Source organism: Kryptolebias marmoratus, linkage group LG24, assembly GCF_001649575.2.
Source record: "Kryptolebias marmoratus isolate JLee-2015 linkage group LG24, ASM164957v2, whole genome shotgun sequence".
Taxonomy (NCBI): domain Eukaryota; kingdom Metazoa; phylum Chordata; class Actinopteri; order Cyprinodontiformes; family Rivulidae; genus Kryptolebias; species Kryptolebias marmoratus.
In genome coordinates, this window is record NC_051453.1 from 15,626,446 (window position 1) to 15,641,796 (window position 15,351).

General features: G+C 45.6%; 1 protein-coding gene across 5 annotated transcripts in view; it reads left to right on the top strand.

Annotated features, from left to right (window-relative positions):
* Positions 1–15,351, top strand: part of si:ch73-63e15.2 (strawberry notch homolog 2) — a 61,610-nt gene that overhangs the window by 31,406 nt on the left and 14,853 nt on the right. For 4 of the 5 annotated variants that reach the window (XM_017407287.3, XM_017407288.3, XM_017407289.3 and 1 more), the window contains one exon: positions 14,124–14,297. In XM_017407287.3, the coding sequence (XP_017262776.1) occupies positions 14,124–14,297 (174 nt within the window). Of the gene's footprint in view, positions 1–976; positions 1,214–14,123; positions 14,298–15,351 lie in introns of those variants that run through there. The other variant, XM_017407290.3, reaches the window with a different exon arrangement.

The following is a 15,351-nucleotide window of genomic DNA, read 5'->3' on the forward strand; positions in this document are numbered from 1 at the left end:
CTGTCTCAGATTAGCATCTTGGATTTGCTGGATTTGCCAAAAAAAAACAACAACAACTCCCAGAATATTCTTTTGTGTGTCCGTGTGTCTTTTACAATCACGCCCTCTGTTCCAGTAAGCGGGAACGACCTTTCATGATGAAGAATTTGTCTGTCATTGTGAACCGGCTGATGTCTGCAAAAACTCCTGGAGAAGGCAGACGTTCAGCGAGCGCTTGACTCATCTCCATCTGATTTTTTTGGTTTTTAGATCGCCTTATTAGGGGACCGACGCCGCTGTGGATGTAGCCGCGGACTCTGCTCGTCACAAACTGACTCGCGTTTGCGTCTTCCCGGGGCGGCTCACTTTTTCCCCCGACGTGTCTAGTTTGCTTTTGCCGGGGGTGAAATTCAGCCTCTGAAGGCAAACGGAGACGAACGACAAGCAAAAAGCAGCCCAGCAGGGAAGACGGCCTCTAAATATAATAATCATTAAAATGTGACCCAAGCCCATTAGGTGTAGCTGTAAGCAGCGTTGTGTGAGGAGCAGCCAGGTCCACAGCGCAATACTGTTTACACTACAAATGCGGTTGAGTTACACCATGTACAGTAAAATGGGCCTGACTGCCAGTAACTCTAGTCACTTACCAACAAAAGCATCATTTCCTGAAAGCTCCTCCCTCCTCTCCCCTCCCCTCCCCTCCCCTCCGCTGCGCTCTCTCTCTCTCCCTCTCTCTCACACACACTCGCTCTCCAACTTTGAGAGCACAAACTCCTCGAACAATCACCATCCGTAAGCCCTTATATGCAAATGCCTGCCCCATTCCAATGAAGCAGGAAGCGCGCCTCACTCGTGGCCGTGTCCCCCGCGCGTGAGGGCCTCCGAGTTTTGTTTGTTTCTTGTCCGCGGCAGAAGCAGAGTGCGAGAGGCAGGCAGATGCGCGCCAGGGAGGAGCTGTGAGGAACGGGGGGGGTGGTGGGGTGGGGTGGAGGGGGCGCAAGCGAGGGTCCACGGCTCTGGGTGGGAGCCACACCGAGCCGCGAGGCGGTTACCGGCACTTTCGACTTCCTCATGGAGGTGGCTTTTGGAGCCAGGGAGCCGAGGTGAAGCGGGAGCCTATGCATGTGCGTGCATGTGTGACTTTTCCCCTCGCCGTGCTGCAGCGGTCGGACCCATGTCTCTCATGCAGATCTGGACTAAATTATATTCTCAGCTGGGACGCCCGCTTCCCAAGGTACGGGTACCGTTCATTCATCCCTGTGGTGCTTTTCACAATCTGAAAACCGTTTGATGTGTAAATATTACCAAATGTGCGCTGCTTGTTCAAAGGTTTTAACGTGTTTCTTTTAAGCTGCTCATTAACTGCCTACGTGTTTTTTTTATTTTTAACTTGAATGAATGTTTGAGCATACTTCCTTCTGATCACATCTCCGAAGAAGAAGAGATTGGGTTTTTCCTCTTTGCTTGTGTAATCTGTCCTCAAGCTCATCAGGAATTAGCACAACTGCAGCGAAACTTTAAATGCCTTTTAGCTTTTTTGTGTTCCTCACAAAGACTCCTTGACAGGAAATAAATATTTCGGACAACTACAACTTTTGTTTTTCCTGTGCAAGCCGGCATGAAACTCAACACGATTATCCCCTCGTTCGTCATTGGTTGAGGAAACCAATTCGTCCTCAGTTTATTGAACGAGTTATCGGATGGTAATCGGGCTTTAAGTGAAAGTCGCCAACGCCTGGTAAGGCAGGCAGCGGGCGTCTTCGCTGGCAGGCCGCGCCGGCAGCCAAAAGAAATCGTCGAGACGGTCATTCCCGGCCGGGAACGCTGACAGATGATCATCCACCTCATTCCTCGTCGTCTTCCCCTAAGTTATATAACCTGATATCTCGTCAGGCTAAGCGGCGCTCTTGTTGGGTTTCTGATTGACTATTAAACACGCTTATCGTCACTGCTGTCCGTAAACCGAGCTTCCTTGTTGTTGTTGGCGTTTATGATCATAATTTATCAGCCAACTCTCCACTTCTTCTTTCATTCTCAGGGCTTGTTGAGTCCGATTCCACGGAATTTCTCACTAGGTTGATATTGATCAATTTCTCCATATCAACTTTTTTGTTGTTGTTGTTCCCACGCAGCGTCGTTGACGAGTTGCTCATCATTCACCTAAAGGAGTTGGATTTTATGAACACACATGTGTAGTTTTCTCTGAATTAATCGAATGTTTCCTTAAAACGTAAGCGAGCGTCAGCAGAAGCAGCTGTGCGTGCTTCAGCCTGTCATTTAAAAATACCTTTCTAACGTGCTTCCAGTGAAATGATTTGGATTTATTTATTTATTTATATTATCTTGAATAGCAGCTTTAACTGGATCCTGTTGCAGCCTTCGTCAGACAGAGTGTGACGTCTCTTTCGCTGCGTTTTTGTTTTCCTTTGCGCGAGCCCTCCGTCGTTGCGCCACAACATTAAAAGGAATTCAACCTGTCTTCGGAGCACACCAGCGGATCCTTTCGGTGGGCACATGTCGTCAGTTTCCTGGTACTGCGTCGAACCTCGAGCGTGACCCTGTGCGTGCAAGCTTTACGGGAAGTGAATAAACAATAATGGAGAGGATGAGTGCGAAGCGGAGGGGGCGGGGGTTGGGGTTGGGGCAGGGTCTGTGTCGAGAGAGAGAGAGAGAGAGAGAGAGAGAGAGAGAGAGAGAGAGAGAGAGAGAGAGAGAGAGAGGCTAGCGCATAGGTGTGAGATAAGCACTGTTTTTATTCTGCAAAGCAAAATGCTTCAGGTCGGAACCCCTGAGCGCCGCACCGAATGTGTCAAACCCTAAATGCCAGGGTTCGTTTCAGAATAACTCGAGGCGAAGTGAACTCGGCATCGCATCGTGCCGCCAAGAAGCAGAGTTGGGTAAAACTGCACTACCTGCACGCCGCAGGTTTGCGTACACCGCCTGTCTGGGTTTGTCCCTGTAGCGTTGGCTCGCTTAGGAAAACTATTTCACCGTCACAGTCCACGAAGTGTTTCAGTTTCAAACAAACAGCGGCCATTGTTTCGCTCTTTTGCCACATTAGGAATACAGGACAGGTGTCTTCGAAGTGTCTGTATCTGTTGTCCTCGTGCAATATGCAGAGTGGGCTGTCAGCAGAATTGGTGTTCAGAGACTAATTAACGATTAAAGGAGAAATCGTACTTAGTTGGATGTCATTTTGTGAGATAATCGATGCGAACAGAGCCGGTTTGGGCTCCTCTGGTTGATGCTGATGTGTTGCTCTTTTTGTCAAACAGATAAAAAACATAAAAAAATGTTTTGTTTTTTTGTCCTAATCTTTATCAAGGCTGCAGCATTAGATCATAAAGTCACTTTCAAACCATTTCACTGCCTTACTTCTGTGTCGGTGTGTCGGTGTGGTTTGGCTGTAGGCCCTGAGGTTTTTCTGCTTTAACCCATTTTAGAATTCCACCTGAAGCAATTGACAGTGTCTGCATCCGCCTGCGTTGTGGGCTCCAAACAGAACGGCGAGTATTAACAACAGCAGAACGCCGTTCAGATAAATGGCAGTCACACAGACCCTCCGTTAACGCGTCAGGCGCGAGTTGTCGTCGTGGAAACCTCTGTGGAATCAGCTCTTTTTTTTTTTTATTTCCTAGACCCAAACGCCGCGCGTACCCTGTCATCAAGCGCCTTAGCGGTTCGCACGGGAGGGATGTTGGAAAATATACCGTATCTGTTGTTCCGCTCTCCCCGTGAGCCGACATTTTCTGAGAAAGCTGCTTTGCTGACTCGACTACAAACTTTAAACGGGCAACCCTCGTGCAGCACGGCGACATTTTGACCCATAAACTATAGTGACGAAGTTCAGCGCACGCATGTGTGTGTGTGTGTGTGTGTGTGCCAGCAGATTGGTAAAGGAGTCCAAGAATGACAAGAAAGCGTAGAACATTTGACCGCCGTGTGAAGGAGGAGCTCTGATCACCGTATTCAAAGGTCACAGTTCAGTCTTTCTCTGTTCAGTTCGTTGGAAAAAAAAAGAAAACAGAAACCACTGACACCAACCTTTAACTTGTCACTACACACAACTAAACACCCTCCCTTCCCTACAAATCACAACTCCACCTTGATAGTTTTCTTTAAAATAAACACAAATTTGTTCGTTTTTGTGCTTTTCTTTTTGTTGTTCAACATAAAATATTACCCAGTAACCGCGTCAAGATCCATAAATCCTTTTGAGTCCTTTAAAATAGATGCTTCATAATCATCTTAATTTATCCTTTTTTTCTTTCTGATCTAGTATTGAGTATGACGTTTTTGCGACCGGGATGGAGTTTTAAATTCTAATATTGTGACAACCCTAGCCTGGAGGTGTATTAAAAGGGTTTTGCATTCACATTTAAGCTGTTTTTTTTTTTTGTTTTTGTTGCATCTGAAGCTTTTCCTTCTCTCTGCCCTCATCGTTTTCTCCTTTTAACTGTTAATTTGAAGTTAAAGATATCTGAGTGGCGTCGGCGACAGTCGAGGGGTTCAGGGTTCGTTTAAAGTGGGCTGGGATGTCTCTCGGCGAGGCGGTACGTAGTTTGTTTTGGGCTGCTGCTTCCTCTGTCGGCTTCAGGACGCGGTGAAGCAATCAGTTGATGATGTTTGTACGTTTTTTTTTTTTCTTACTTTTGAAACCCGGGAGCCAGATTTTGCTCGTACGCACCGAACCCCAGGCTCGCCGCTTTGAGCCGCGGCTTGAGAGTCGCCCCTTCTCGCCAAAGATGTGTGAAGACGTGGGCGTTTGGCGCAAATCTGAAAGACATCGAGGCCCTTTCAGGTGCTTCGAGCTCGTATGAAAAACTCAGGTTTCTGTTCGGTTTGAATCTCCCAAAGAAAGCGAGTAAACACACGCATGTCTAACCTGCAAAATGTGTCTTATCCTACCTGCTGCTGGCCTAAATGGCAGAGGTCGCCGCTTTTGCGCGAGTTTCGCGGCGCGCGTCACCTCTCACGTCTACGTCTCTGAGCAAGCGCTCGGTTTCACATCTGAAAGGCACGAACGCCTCCTTTTCTACGAAGGACTGAGTCAGTTTGGGACGCCGCTGTCGACCACTTTCATTTCCATTAATCTCTCAGCTAATTTAGCAACCAGTGGATCAGTTGATGGGAGCAGAGTTCCATAAGAAAACAGAGCAAAGGTGGCGGGGAAAGGGCTCCCGATAGGGGAGCAACGACTCAGCACAACACCGGCGTTAATCAGGCCAACGTCAGCTCAGATTCCAGTGGACACGTTTAAGAAAAACGAAAGGTAGTCATAGCTATGTGTCAACTAAAAATATTGCCGGATAATCCTAATTGATGACGTCGACTGAGCAGAGCCTGCAGAGACAAAAATACGCTCACAGCAAATATTGGCGTAAGTCCTTTATTTCTGTCCCCGTCACTAGGCTGTGAAAGCATCCTTATTTAACAAAAACACAGAACATCAGGTGGTTTCTGCCTCTGTCAAAGACAGACTCCCACGTCTCCGTGGAGAGTTTTATTTGCTGCCGGGAGTCACGCGCGTTACAGAAACTTGTTTTCCCTGTTTCCAGTAATCAGCCAGGAAGCTTCGGGTTCGTGTGCGTGTGTACAAAACTTGACGGACTGCTCTTTGAACCTGCTCAGTCCTTCAGCTGCTCGCCAGGACACTTGACATGGCATCCCTTTTAGTTTTCCAGAGCGTAGGAAAACACCGGAAAATTCCAAGGAGGCTCGTAAGCAGCGAGCTGTTGCCGGCTGTCTGCAGGCAGACGTTGCACGACACAGAGGCCTGCTGGTCAGGAGGGGGTTGGAGTGGGGAAAACTCTTTATTTGACTGGTCTAACACAGCCTAAACCATCATTTAGACCTTTTAGATGTTACCTTTTCAAATAATAAAGCATAATATGTGAGTTAAATTGATGATTTTATTATTAGCAGTGATAAAAAGATATGCTCTCTTGGCTCCTAAAAGGAGCTCTTTGTGATCTTTAAAACGGCTACAGTTGTACCTTTTGAATGTATTTCTTTTGGATGGAAACGGCGGAAAGATTTTCTCTGTCAGCATAATGAAAAATGTTGCATGTGTACGGAAACACGTTGCTGTCAAACAGGTCCGTCGACGCTCTGTTCCCGGATCGGCTAATTCAGGTCTTTGTATCAAAGACAGTTTGTTCTTTCCACAAAACACATCTGCTACTCTCCATAAGGGTTCATCGCAAAATTAAAAGCAGTAGCTCAGATCTTCTGAAGTTAGCTTGTGAACAATTAATGTCTCACCTGCTGTAGATAGCTCCATGAAATGGAGCTAACAGCTACCCTTAAGTGACTTATTAAGACTTATCATCTCCTGTCGCTTCCCTCCTAGATTACCACAGTTGCCGTGCCGTCGGTAACGTGACACGGCACCGTTGTGATTGTAAACACTTGTGTAAAATCTGGGCTAAAGGGACAGTTTTAACGTAAAAAAAACATGAAAGCCGGCGAGCGTAGGAAGTCCGTGTGGCGACAGAGACAGCGCAACTTTATTTTTACTGAATCGTTCGCCTGTTAGCCGTGTTAGCGCAGCTGCTGCGAGGTAACGCAGAGCTAGCTTTGAAGCGGCACCACCAGAAGCTTAATCAACATTCCACTGACAGAGTCAGCCTCAGACTGTTTAAGCCCCTCTTTGAATTCGTCCTGATGCTTGGGATGTTTAAATTCCTTCATCTTTTACCAGTCAAACAAATCAATATGGATGAGGAATGCACATTTTCTGATGTGAGCTCACCTGAGACCATAGCTTCCATTCTAAAATCCTTTCAAAATAAGCTACGGCGTCAAAAGCCGACATTAGGACTCTTAGAGTCTGTTTTTTGGTTTTTTCTCATTTCATAAGAGGGGTGGGCAGTAGTTGTTCTTTTTGGGGGGGACCAGCACCCCAGCTAGAAAAGCACTATTAGGACAGAACCAGGTTAAAACCAGGTGCTGGTTTAGAAAAAAAAAAGATTTGTGTTTTGAATTTGCCCACTTTAACTCCTCAAACTCGTGTCCAGTGAGCTGCGAGGAGGAAAAATGAGGTACTCCAAGGAGACCAACTGAGAAATGCATTTTATATAAATATTTGTGTGGTTGTGAACAAAAAGTAAACACATACACTACATGAAAGAGTCCTTTCTGCCTTTCTTTCTTTTTTTTCTTTTTTTTTTTACTTCCTTGGCAAAAAAAAAAAACCTGATCTGAGGGCTGGGCCGGTGCGATTGTCGTCGTGCCGGTAACTTACATCATTTACCAGCCCAGCAGGGCCGACCGTTGTTCAAAAATCTCTTAGTATTCAGTTACCAAAAGTCAGCTGGTTTCCTCAAAAGTCTCTGTAAAGTCAAAGGGAAAAAAATCTATTGAAGGCACAGCCCAGCGGATCCGACAGGGGGGGGGGGCAAACTGTTTAGCAGATTTCTCACAGACGGATGGAAGGGATTGGTACCCCTGCACATTAAAAGAAGTAAATAAAACACTCAGATGCACACACGGCCCATCATTCAGGTTCTGCTGACTGGACGGACAAGGTCACCAGCCTGGAGAAGGATTGTTTAAGTCAGCTGATCGTAGTGGGTGGGGGAGGGAGGGGGGGCGCTCGCAGTCAAAGCCACAATAAGAAATCGGGGCACCCACATGGCTTGCTGTCAGGCCCTTGAAGAGCTGGCTGCATCACACACTGCTGGTGTTGTTGCCTTTCCAAATGTCAGACTCATCGGTGACATGCAACCCACAGCTACTGCCACTCTGGGTACGCTTACATTTGAAGCTTTAAAGCAGGATCTTTGGGGGTAATAATATTGTGATATTGTTGTTGTTGTACCGACTCACAGTAAAGACACTGAAATAAGCAGGAACTACACACACATATAACTATATATATATATATATATATAGTTATATATAGTTGTATTTGTGTGTAAACCAGCCACAACCTTTGCTTCATAATAATAATAATGTTCATGTTATGGAAACAGCGCTGAGGTGCACGCAGACTGTTATTAGTGAAATGATGAGTTTAATAGTTAGTCCTGCGGTGGCAGCATTCTGTGGGAAACCTGAGACCAGAACACACACAAAAAGATGCTCAGAGGACACGGAGGATGACAAAAAGAAAGACAAAAAAACAAGGTGGATCGAGCTAAGAAGTCCAAGTGAATAAAAAGTTGACGTAAACACACTAAGGTCATTTGAGGTGTCTGTGTGTGTGTGTGTGTGTGTGTGTGTGTGTGTGGGCGTGCAGGGTGACTTGTTTCCTGGCCTTGGAGAAGCAGCAGAGCTGGCAGCGTGTGGGAGGGGGAAGCCCTGGGCCCGGCCCGGCCTGGCCGAAGCCTGGTTATTGAGTTGAACAGGATGTGGGTCAGGACCGCAGTCATTGGTTCTGACCCGATGTTTGTTTTTTTGTTGTTTTTTTTTTTAATAGTCAACACAAGATAAAGGTAGAAAAAGTCCATTTTCTTCATAGAGTAGTGCAAAAAGTGCCTGCGGGGGTGAAAGATCCAGGAAGTGGGTTGTCATGTCCCTGCAAGACGTGAACATGTTCTGTTACCAGTGATAAATTAAAGGCCTCGCCATGCGATCTGAGTATGTGTTGTAGATGACTCTCAGCTACTACCATATCAAATTTCAGCTCCAAATCTGTAAAATTGACTGAGTTATATCCATATTAGTGTTGGCTAATGTCGATTAGTTGTTGCAGCCATTCTTAGCTGGACTGAATTCAAAAGGTAGTCAGTTGTAGATGTGCATCCAGTGATTACTTTCTTAAAGTTTCATTCAATTCTGTTCAGTAGTTCACGAGATATTTTGCTAACAGACAAGCATGGTCGACTCCAAGAGTTAATGCTAAATGTTTTAAGCAGAAGTTTTGTATAATGTGTAGCACTTGGAGTATGTGTTGTGAATGACTCTCAGCTACGACCGCAAAAGATTTTAGCACCATATCTGCACAATTGATTGAATTACAGACGGTTTTGTGTTTTCTGTGGTCCGTTGGCTGTGGCAGCCACCTTGAACTGAATTGGCTTGAAAAGTTAATCAGTTATAGCGGTACATTCGTTGATCGTTTCAGGAACGTTTCATTAAAATCCATCCAGGAATTGATGAGGTATTTCGCTAACAGAAATGACGTGGCGAGTGGCAAAATTTTAATTCAATATCTGGCACTATCTGTTATCACTCAGAATATGTGTCGCGGGTCACTCTCAGCTACTACCACGCCAGACTTTAGGTCAGTCACTTCAAAATTGACTGAGTTAGAGCTTTTTCTCTGTGCTTTAAGGTCAGTTGGCTGTGGCAGCCATCTTGGATCAGGTTGACTCCAAACGGTAATCAGTTGTAGATGAGCATCCAGTCATTACTTTGTGGAATATTCATTCAAATCAAATCCATTTGAAGTTAAAGTTAGGAAAATAAACAAAAGCGTCCCTAATTTGATGTAAGCAGCCACGGTTGAGCCAAAATGGAGACCTGGTGGCATTTGTTTCAACAGGTGTGAGGTTTTGGCTTTCAGCGGGGGAAGAGCAGCATTCCTCAACAACGAGTCCCAGACAGAAAAAAAAAAAAAAAAAGTGCACAAAGACTCGGAGCTGCTGGACTTCCATGTATGGCGGCGCCCGAGCTTCATATCTGGTGTCGCCGCAGCGTTTCGTATCAGGAACGGCCGTTGCTCTTTGCCTCTCGCGCTCTTTAGCGCCTTTCTTTTTCCCGCTGGAGTCCTCCTCGAAGTCGCGTTCGACTCTTGTTTCGGGCTGGCCGAACGCGCGGTGTTTGTGTTCCGGTTTCTGACTTTGGAAGCCAATAATTACCGGCTTCGGCTGCAAACACAAGCGACACGTCGCGTCTTACGAAGCCTGCTGCGGTTGTTTTCCACCTCCTTGTGCCTGCGTTAATCACCGGCAGGTAGAGAGCTGTTATTACCCTCACGCTTAAAAAAACATTTCATATGAGGAGTCTCGTCTTGAACCCTTTACACGCTGTCCATGGTACAGACTCCGACGAAGGGAGACGCTGTAAGTTGGAAACACAATCGTTGCTTCATAAAAGAAACTGAAATAAAAGGGGAACAAGGCCTTAATTAAAACACACACACACAAGGAGGAAAAAACGGGGCTTCTATGTGTTCTTCTGTGGACGTTAAAACACACGAACTGATTTTATGAAGCTGCTGAAAGGAAACACAATAAAGCTTTCAGGGCAGATTTAACTCCCCGAAAAAAAAAAACGGTTTTGCAGAAAACATTTGCATGTATTTGCTGGTCATTTATTCACCGTACAGCAGGAAACGAAACAAAAAAGTGCGAGGAGGAGACGGGCGGGATGGGTGGTTTGTTTTTTAACGACGGCGAGGCTCTCTTTGTGCTCTGTGGACGCAGACAGATTGCCATCAGGACAGTTGGAATTGGAGCCTTATCTCCGCTTGGCAGGGCCCACTCACAGGAGCGGTGGATGGAGTAGCACACACACACACACCCCACACGGGTGCGAGCCTCCACGCTGGTTAGGATTTCGCAGGGAAAACTGCGAAATGACAGCTTTATTTCTAACCCAGCCTAAAGAGAGAGAGAGCGGGGTTCACTGGAAAGGTTACGAACAACTAATGTCTTAGAGTGGGCATCCTTAGGTACCTCATAATTCAATTCAGTTACAAATCAGAGTCCTGAAATGGGATTATTAAATAATTATTGATGCATCTGGATTATCAGGTTTGGGAGTTTACATCAGGAGGCAGCAGGTAAACTGATGGTGTTTATCCAAACCACGAAAAAATTGAAATACAAAGAGAAATACAGATAGATACATTAAAATGGCTTCTTATGCATAATGTAAATAAACACTGATTTATATATTTCCGTGCTTAATGAAAAGTGCAGATTAACATATGTCCAAAATCTTTATTAATCACGAGCTGCTGACCAGCAGTTAGCATAGATGCTAACTTAACATTGGAAACGCCATAGGAAAGCTAACACAGTTAGCATTTTGTTTACAGCTGGAGTTTTATACACATGTCAAGCGTTTCAAAGTCATTTCTACGGTAATTTCAGTTAATATTTCCATACATAACGTATATTCTTCAGAGTTCAGCAAAGAAAATATAAAATTTTTGTGAAAACGCACGGCTTTCCTGCAACATGTTCCTACTACAGGAATCTACGGTAACTCTGCTAGGACAAATGGGACAGCCTGATTCTGCTTTTACGTCGAAGTAAACAGGAAGTTTTGTTTGTCTGATCAGGTTTGTGTAGCTCACATCGTACCTCTGCGGACGTGTAATAAACGTTTTCAGGCTGACTTGTGATTGAGGCGCACAAACACGTGTTTCTGCGTACGTGCGTCCATGAGACGAGGCCCTTTGGTGGACTTTATTTACTCGTGTAGCCGAAGTCAAAAAAAAAAAAGGAAAAAAGGGTCGAGGGCGCCAGGCGTAGGGCGAGGAACAAAGGCACGGAGCGATGAGAAATAATGACTTGCAGATGACTGGGAATAAAGACACGAAGCGAACAAAGGCGAGGCTGAAACGTGGCTTTACTCCTCTGTCGCTACTACTTAGTTATCACCTTCCTGCAGCGATCATGCCTGATCTTGCCCTCAGGAAGCAAACACACACACACACACACACACACACACACTTATACAGAGAAAAGCAAAGAGAAAGATAGAGATAGAGATAGAGCCGAACAACTAGCTATAATCAGAGCGTGACCAGAAGACTCTGATAAGCTGTGACCTCGGAAAAATCTTCCTCCCCACCCTGCAAAATTACAGCCGTCTAAATGTCGTGGTCACTAAGTCTGTTTGTCCGTTTAATGTCAGCGGGGTAAAAATACACACACGTACGCGTGGACACACAGCGTCGTCGTGTTGACTCTCAGAGCTCCAGGTTGTCATCGCCACGCGCCTGCAAAGGGATTTCGGACGAACTCTGAGTAACGTCTCTTAGGCTCGATAGACTGGAGCGAAAGTTCGCCACTTTGAGAATTGAAGGAACAATAAGGTCTTAGTATGTGTTGCGAATGACTCTCAGCTACTACCGCCTCAAATCTCAGCTCAAAATCACCTAAATTGACTGTGTTACAGCCATTTTTGCGTTGGCTAATGGCCTTCAGCTGTGCCGGCCATCTTTAATGGGATTGACTCCAAAAGTTTATCAGCTGTAGTTGTATACCCAGCAATTACTTTGTGAAAGTTTTCTTCAAATCCACTTAGTGTTTTACGAGATATTTTGCTAACAGACAGACAGGTTGACTCCCAAGAGTTAAAGCTTGAAATTTTAGGCAAAGACCTAGTAGAATGAGCAGCACTCGGATTATGTGTTGTGAATGACTCTCAGCTACTACTACGCCAAATTTTAGCGCAAAATCTGTAAAACTGACTGAACTACAGTGATTTTTGTGTTTTGTTAAATCAGTTGCCTGTGGCGGCCATCTTGATTTGGGTTGCCTCCAAAAGTAAATCGGCTGCAGATGCACATCTAATGCTTACTTTCTGAGAGTTTCTTTTTTAATCCATCCAGTGGGTCATGAGATATTTTGCTAACAGACACATCGACACGAAGACACGAGCGAAAACGTTATCTCTCAGCGACGGGGGACGAGTGCTTATTTGGACTAGCTTGGCTCTTAATGAAAAGAGACACGACAAGCAGAAAAAAGAAGAAGAAGAAGAAAAAATGTGCATGTGTGCATGAAAACGCGAATTATCAGATTAGCTTACCAACCGGAAACGGCGTCCCTGACGGTTTATCGTTCGAAGCGTCGCTCAGAACGACACCCGGAGCTGCTGCGTCGAGCGGCGGCAGCGGCGGACGTCGCGGCCCAAAGAGCAAATGTTTGCAACCTGCTGACAAATACGAAAGCGGAAAGCGGAATACGAAACCCTCTTCTCCAGATCCTGCTGAAGATTAGGCAACCCGCGCTGAACTGTTTACTCATCGCTCCTCTCTGCTCCTCTCTGCTCCTCTCTGCTCCGCACTGCTCGCCGTCTCTCTGTCTCTCTTGCAAAGTTTAGTTAATGTCCCAACAAGTTGTTTCTCAAGAGTCTCCAGTTTGTTTACATCTTGCTTTCCTATTAAACCGCACGAGGTCACAGGAAGTGGTGCATTGCTCCCTCCGGCACCATAATTGTAATAATATCCTGCAGTGCGTGCAGTGGGCTATTATTTACCGTCCTTATTGTTGCTGCGTCCGCGGGTGCATGGGTCCCACTGCAGAACGAGGAGGCTCCGACGCTCAAAGCAGCTTCAGCTTCTGTTCAGTTCAGATAGATGGTTCTGTTTTACCGATCGGCAGCGTGTGGCGTTCGCTCCAATGACGACAGCTCGGTGGGTCCAAACACGGCTGATCAGAGACGGTACCTCTGGAGTCAACTCTCGAATTTGGGGAATAATGAAAATGAACATTTCAAGCCTTTTCCTCCACTTTGATGCGTTCGTTTTTAGTAAAAACTGCTGAGTTGACGAACATGAAGCTCAAAAAACAGAAACAGCGCTTTATTACGGCTTTATGACTAAATAACCTTAGAAGACATCGACGGTTTTTAAGCTAACATAAAACACTGTTTACACGAGGAAGGAGGCTCATTATTTGGCGAGCTCATGTTCCGTACTTTTAGTTGTTCGGGTAATGTAATTTATTACTAGTTGCTCTGCTCGGTTTGTAACCGAAGCAACGTCATATCCAGAAATGCTCTTAACTTAATGACTCGCTTTATTTTGAAACTCTAAATTGTGAAGAAACAACTGAAAGTGCGGCACTTGATCATGCCACATAGTGAGCGTCTTATAAATGAATCTTAATGCTTTAACCTATTTATTAAGCATTAATAAAGCCTTTATAAAGGGACTCTTATTACTGCTTTAACCTATTTATTAATCATTAATAAAGCCTTTATAAAGGGAAGGAAGTGGTACCTGAGGAAGCATTGTAGTCATTTGTAAGAAGCAGTCTGTTATTTGTTTATATAACCATATGTGCTTTTTAATCCTGTTCATGTGACATGTTTTTGCGACGTGTGTTACCTGTCTGTCTGTTTTTGCGCAGTGTGCTGTAAATGTTAGAGGACCGGACGTCACAGAGCTGCTTTGATTTGTGAAGCCAGAAGTTGACCTCTTTGTTTTGTTTTGTCTTCCTTTCTTCCGTCTCCAGGACCTGTCCTGCATTGATGACCTCTCGAACTCCCTGTTCTCCTCTCCGGCGGACTCTCTGTCCGAGTATGCCGACTCGCAGACCTTCGTCAGCGGAGACAACCTGGACACTGTCCCCACGCTCTGGGACGTCAACACTAGCAGCACCGCCGCACCAGCACAGAGCCACTTAGAGGTCAGCAGCAAGCAATCAAGCTGCTTATTACACCGGCAGCTGAAAACTGCTATTACTGTAACTCCGTCTAACTGCTGTGTAATTGAGACTTGTTTAAATAATCACGTGAAATTCTTTTCTTGGGAGTAAAGATCGGTCATATTATCCATCTCAGCTTGGTTCCCTGCTGTTTTACTCCCCTGCGTTCATTCTTACATTCTTTTCATGAGTTTTGACTCATTTTAAGCTATTATTCACAGCTATTATCTTTTCCCGGGGCTTGGTGACTCAAAAATAGCAAGAAATTAGGGATTTTTTTTTTTTTTTTTTTCTTTTAGCCATCGCAGTCTCACGTATATCAAGCGCCCGGCGGAGCTCGCAGAGCTGCGCCGTACGTGCCGCGCGCATTATTTTTGTCACCCACATCGTAGCCGCCCCCGGTTTGTTTTGTCCCCCACCTTGTCAGTCCTGTCTTAATCTGCTGGGGTTACGCTTTTCTAATCAAGCTAGTTGGATTTGGAGCAGTTCGTCACTAATTACGATTTATTATCGTTTGCCTCTGAGGTTTTCTGTCTCCTGAGAGGAATTAGAGAACCGCCGGAAAAAAATTAGGACGGGTTTTGACGACAAAATTGTCCCACAAAGCGACAAGATCGCGACTCACGCGAGCAAATTGAGAACCCCACCCCCCCTTCAAAAATGTTTCGAGGCATTTTCGAAAATTCCCTCATGAAAGCCATCCGCCGAGTAATCCTGTGAGGGTCTGGCGAGTGGCTGGCGAGGTGCGTACAAGGCAGGCGGAGGTGGGTGCGATGTGGGCAGGCAAGGAAAAATGAGCCCAGCCGAGAACAGGCTGTAGTTTTCAAACCCCGACTGCTCGGAATGCCGCCACGAGGACACGAAGTGCTTTGAATTCAGCGCTGCTGTCACAGAAAAATTTGCCTAGTTTCCCGCAAACGACTCAGGAACTAAATCTCCAACAATCAGGGCCCAGTGAGACACAACCCGAGCTCATTAAAGGCCTAAAGGCAGGATTAAGTTGAACTGTTTGTCCTCAAAACAGAAACTCTTAATT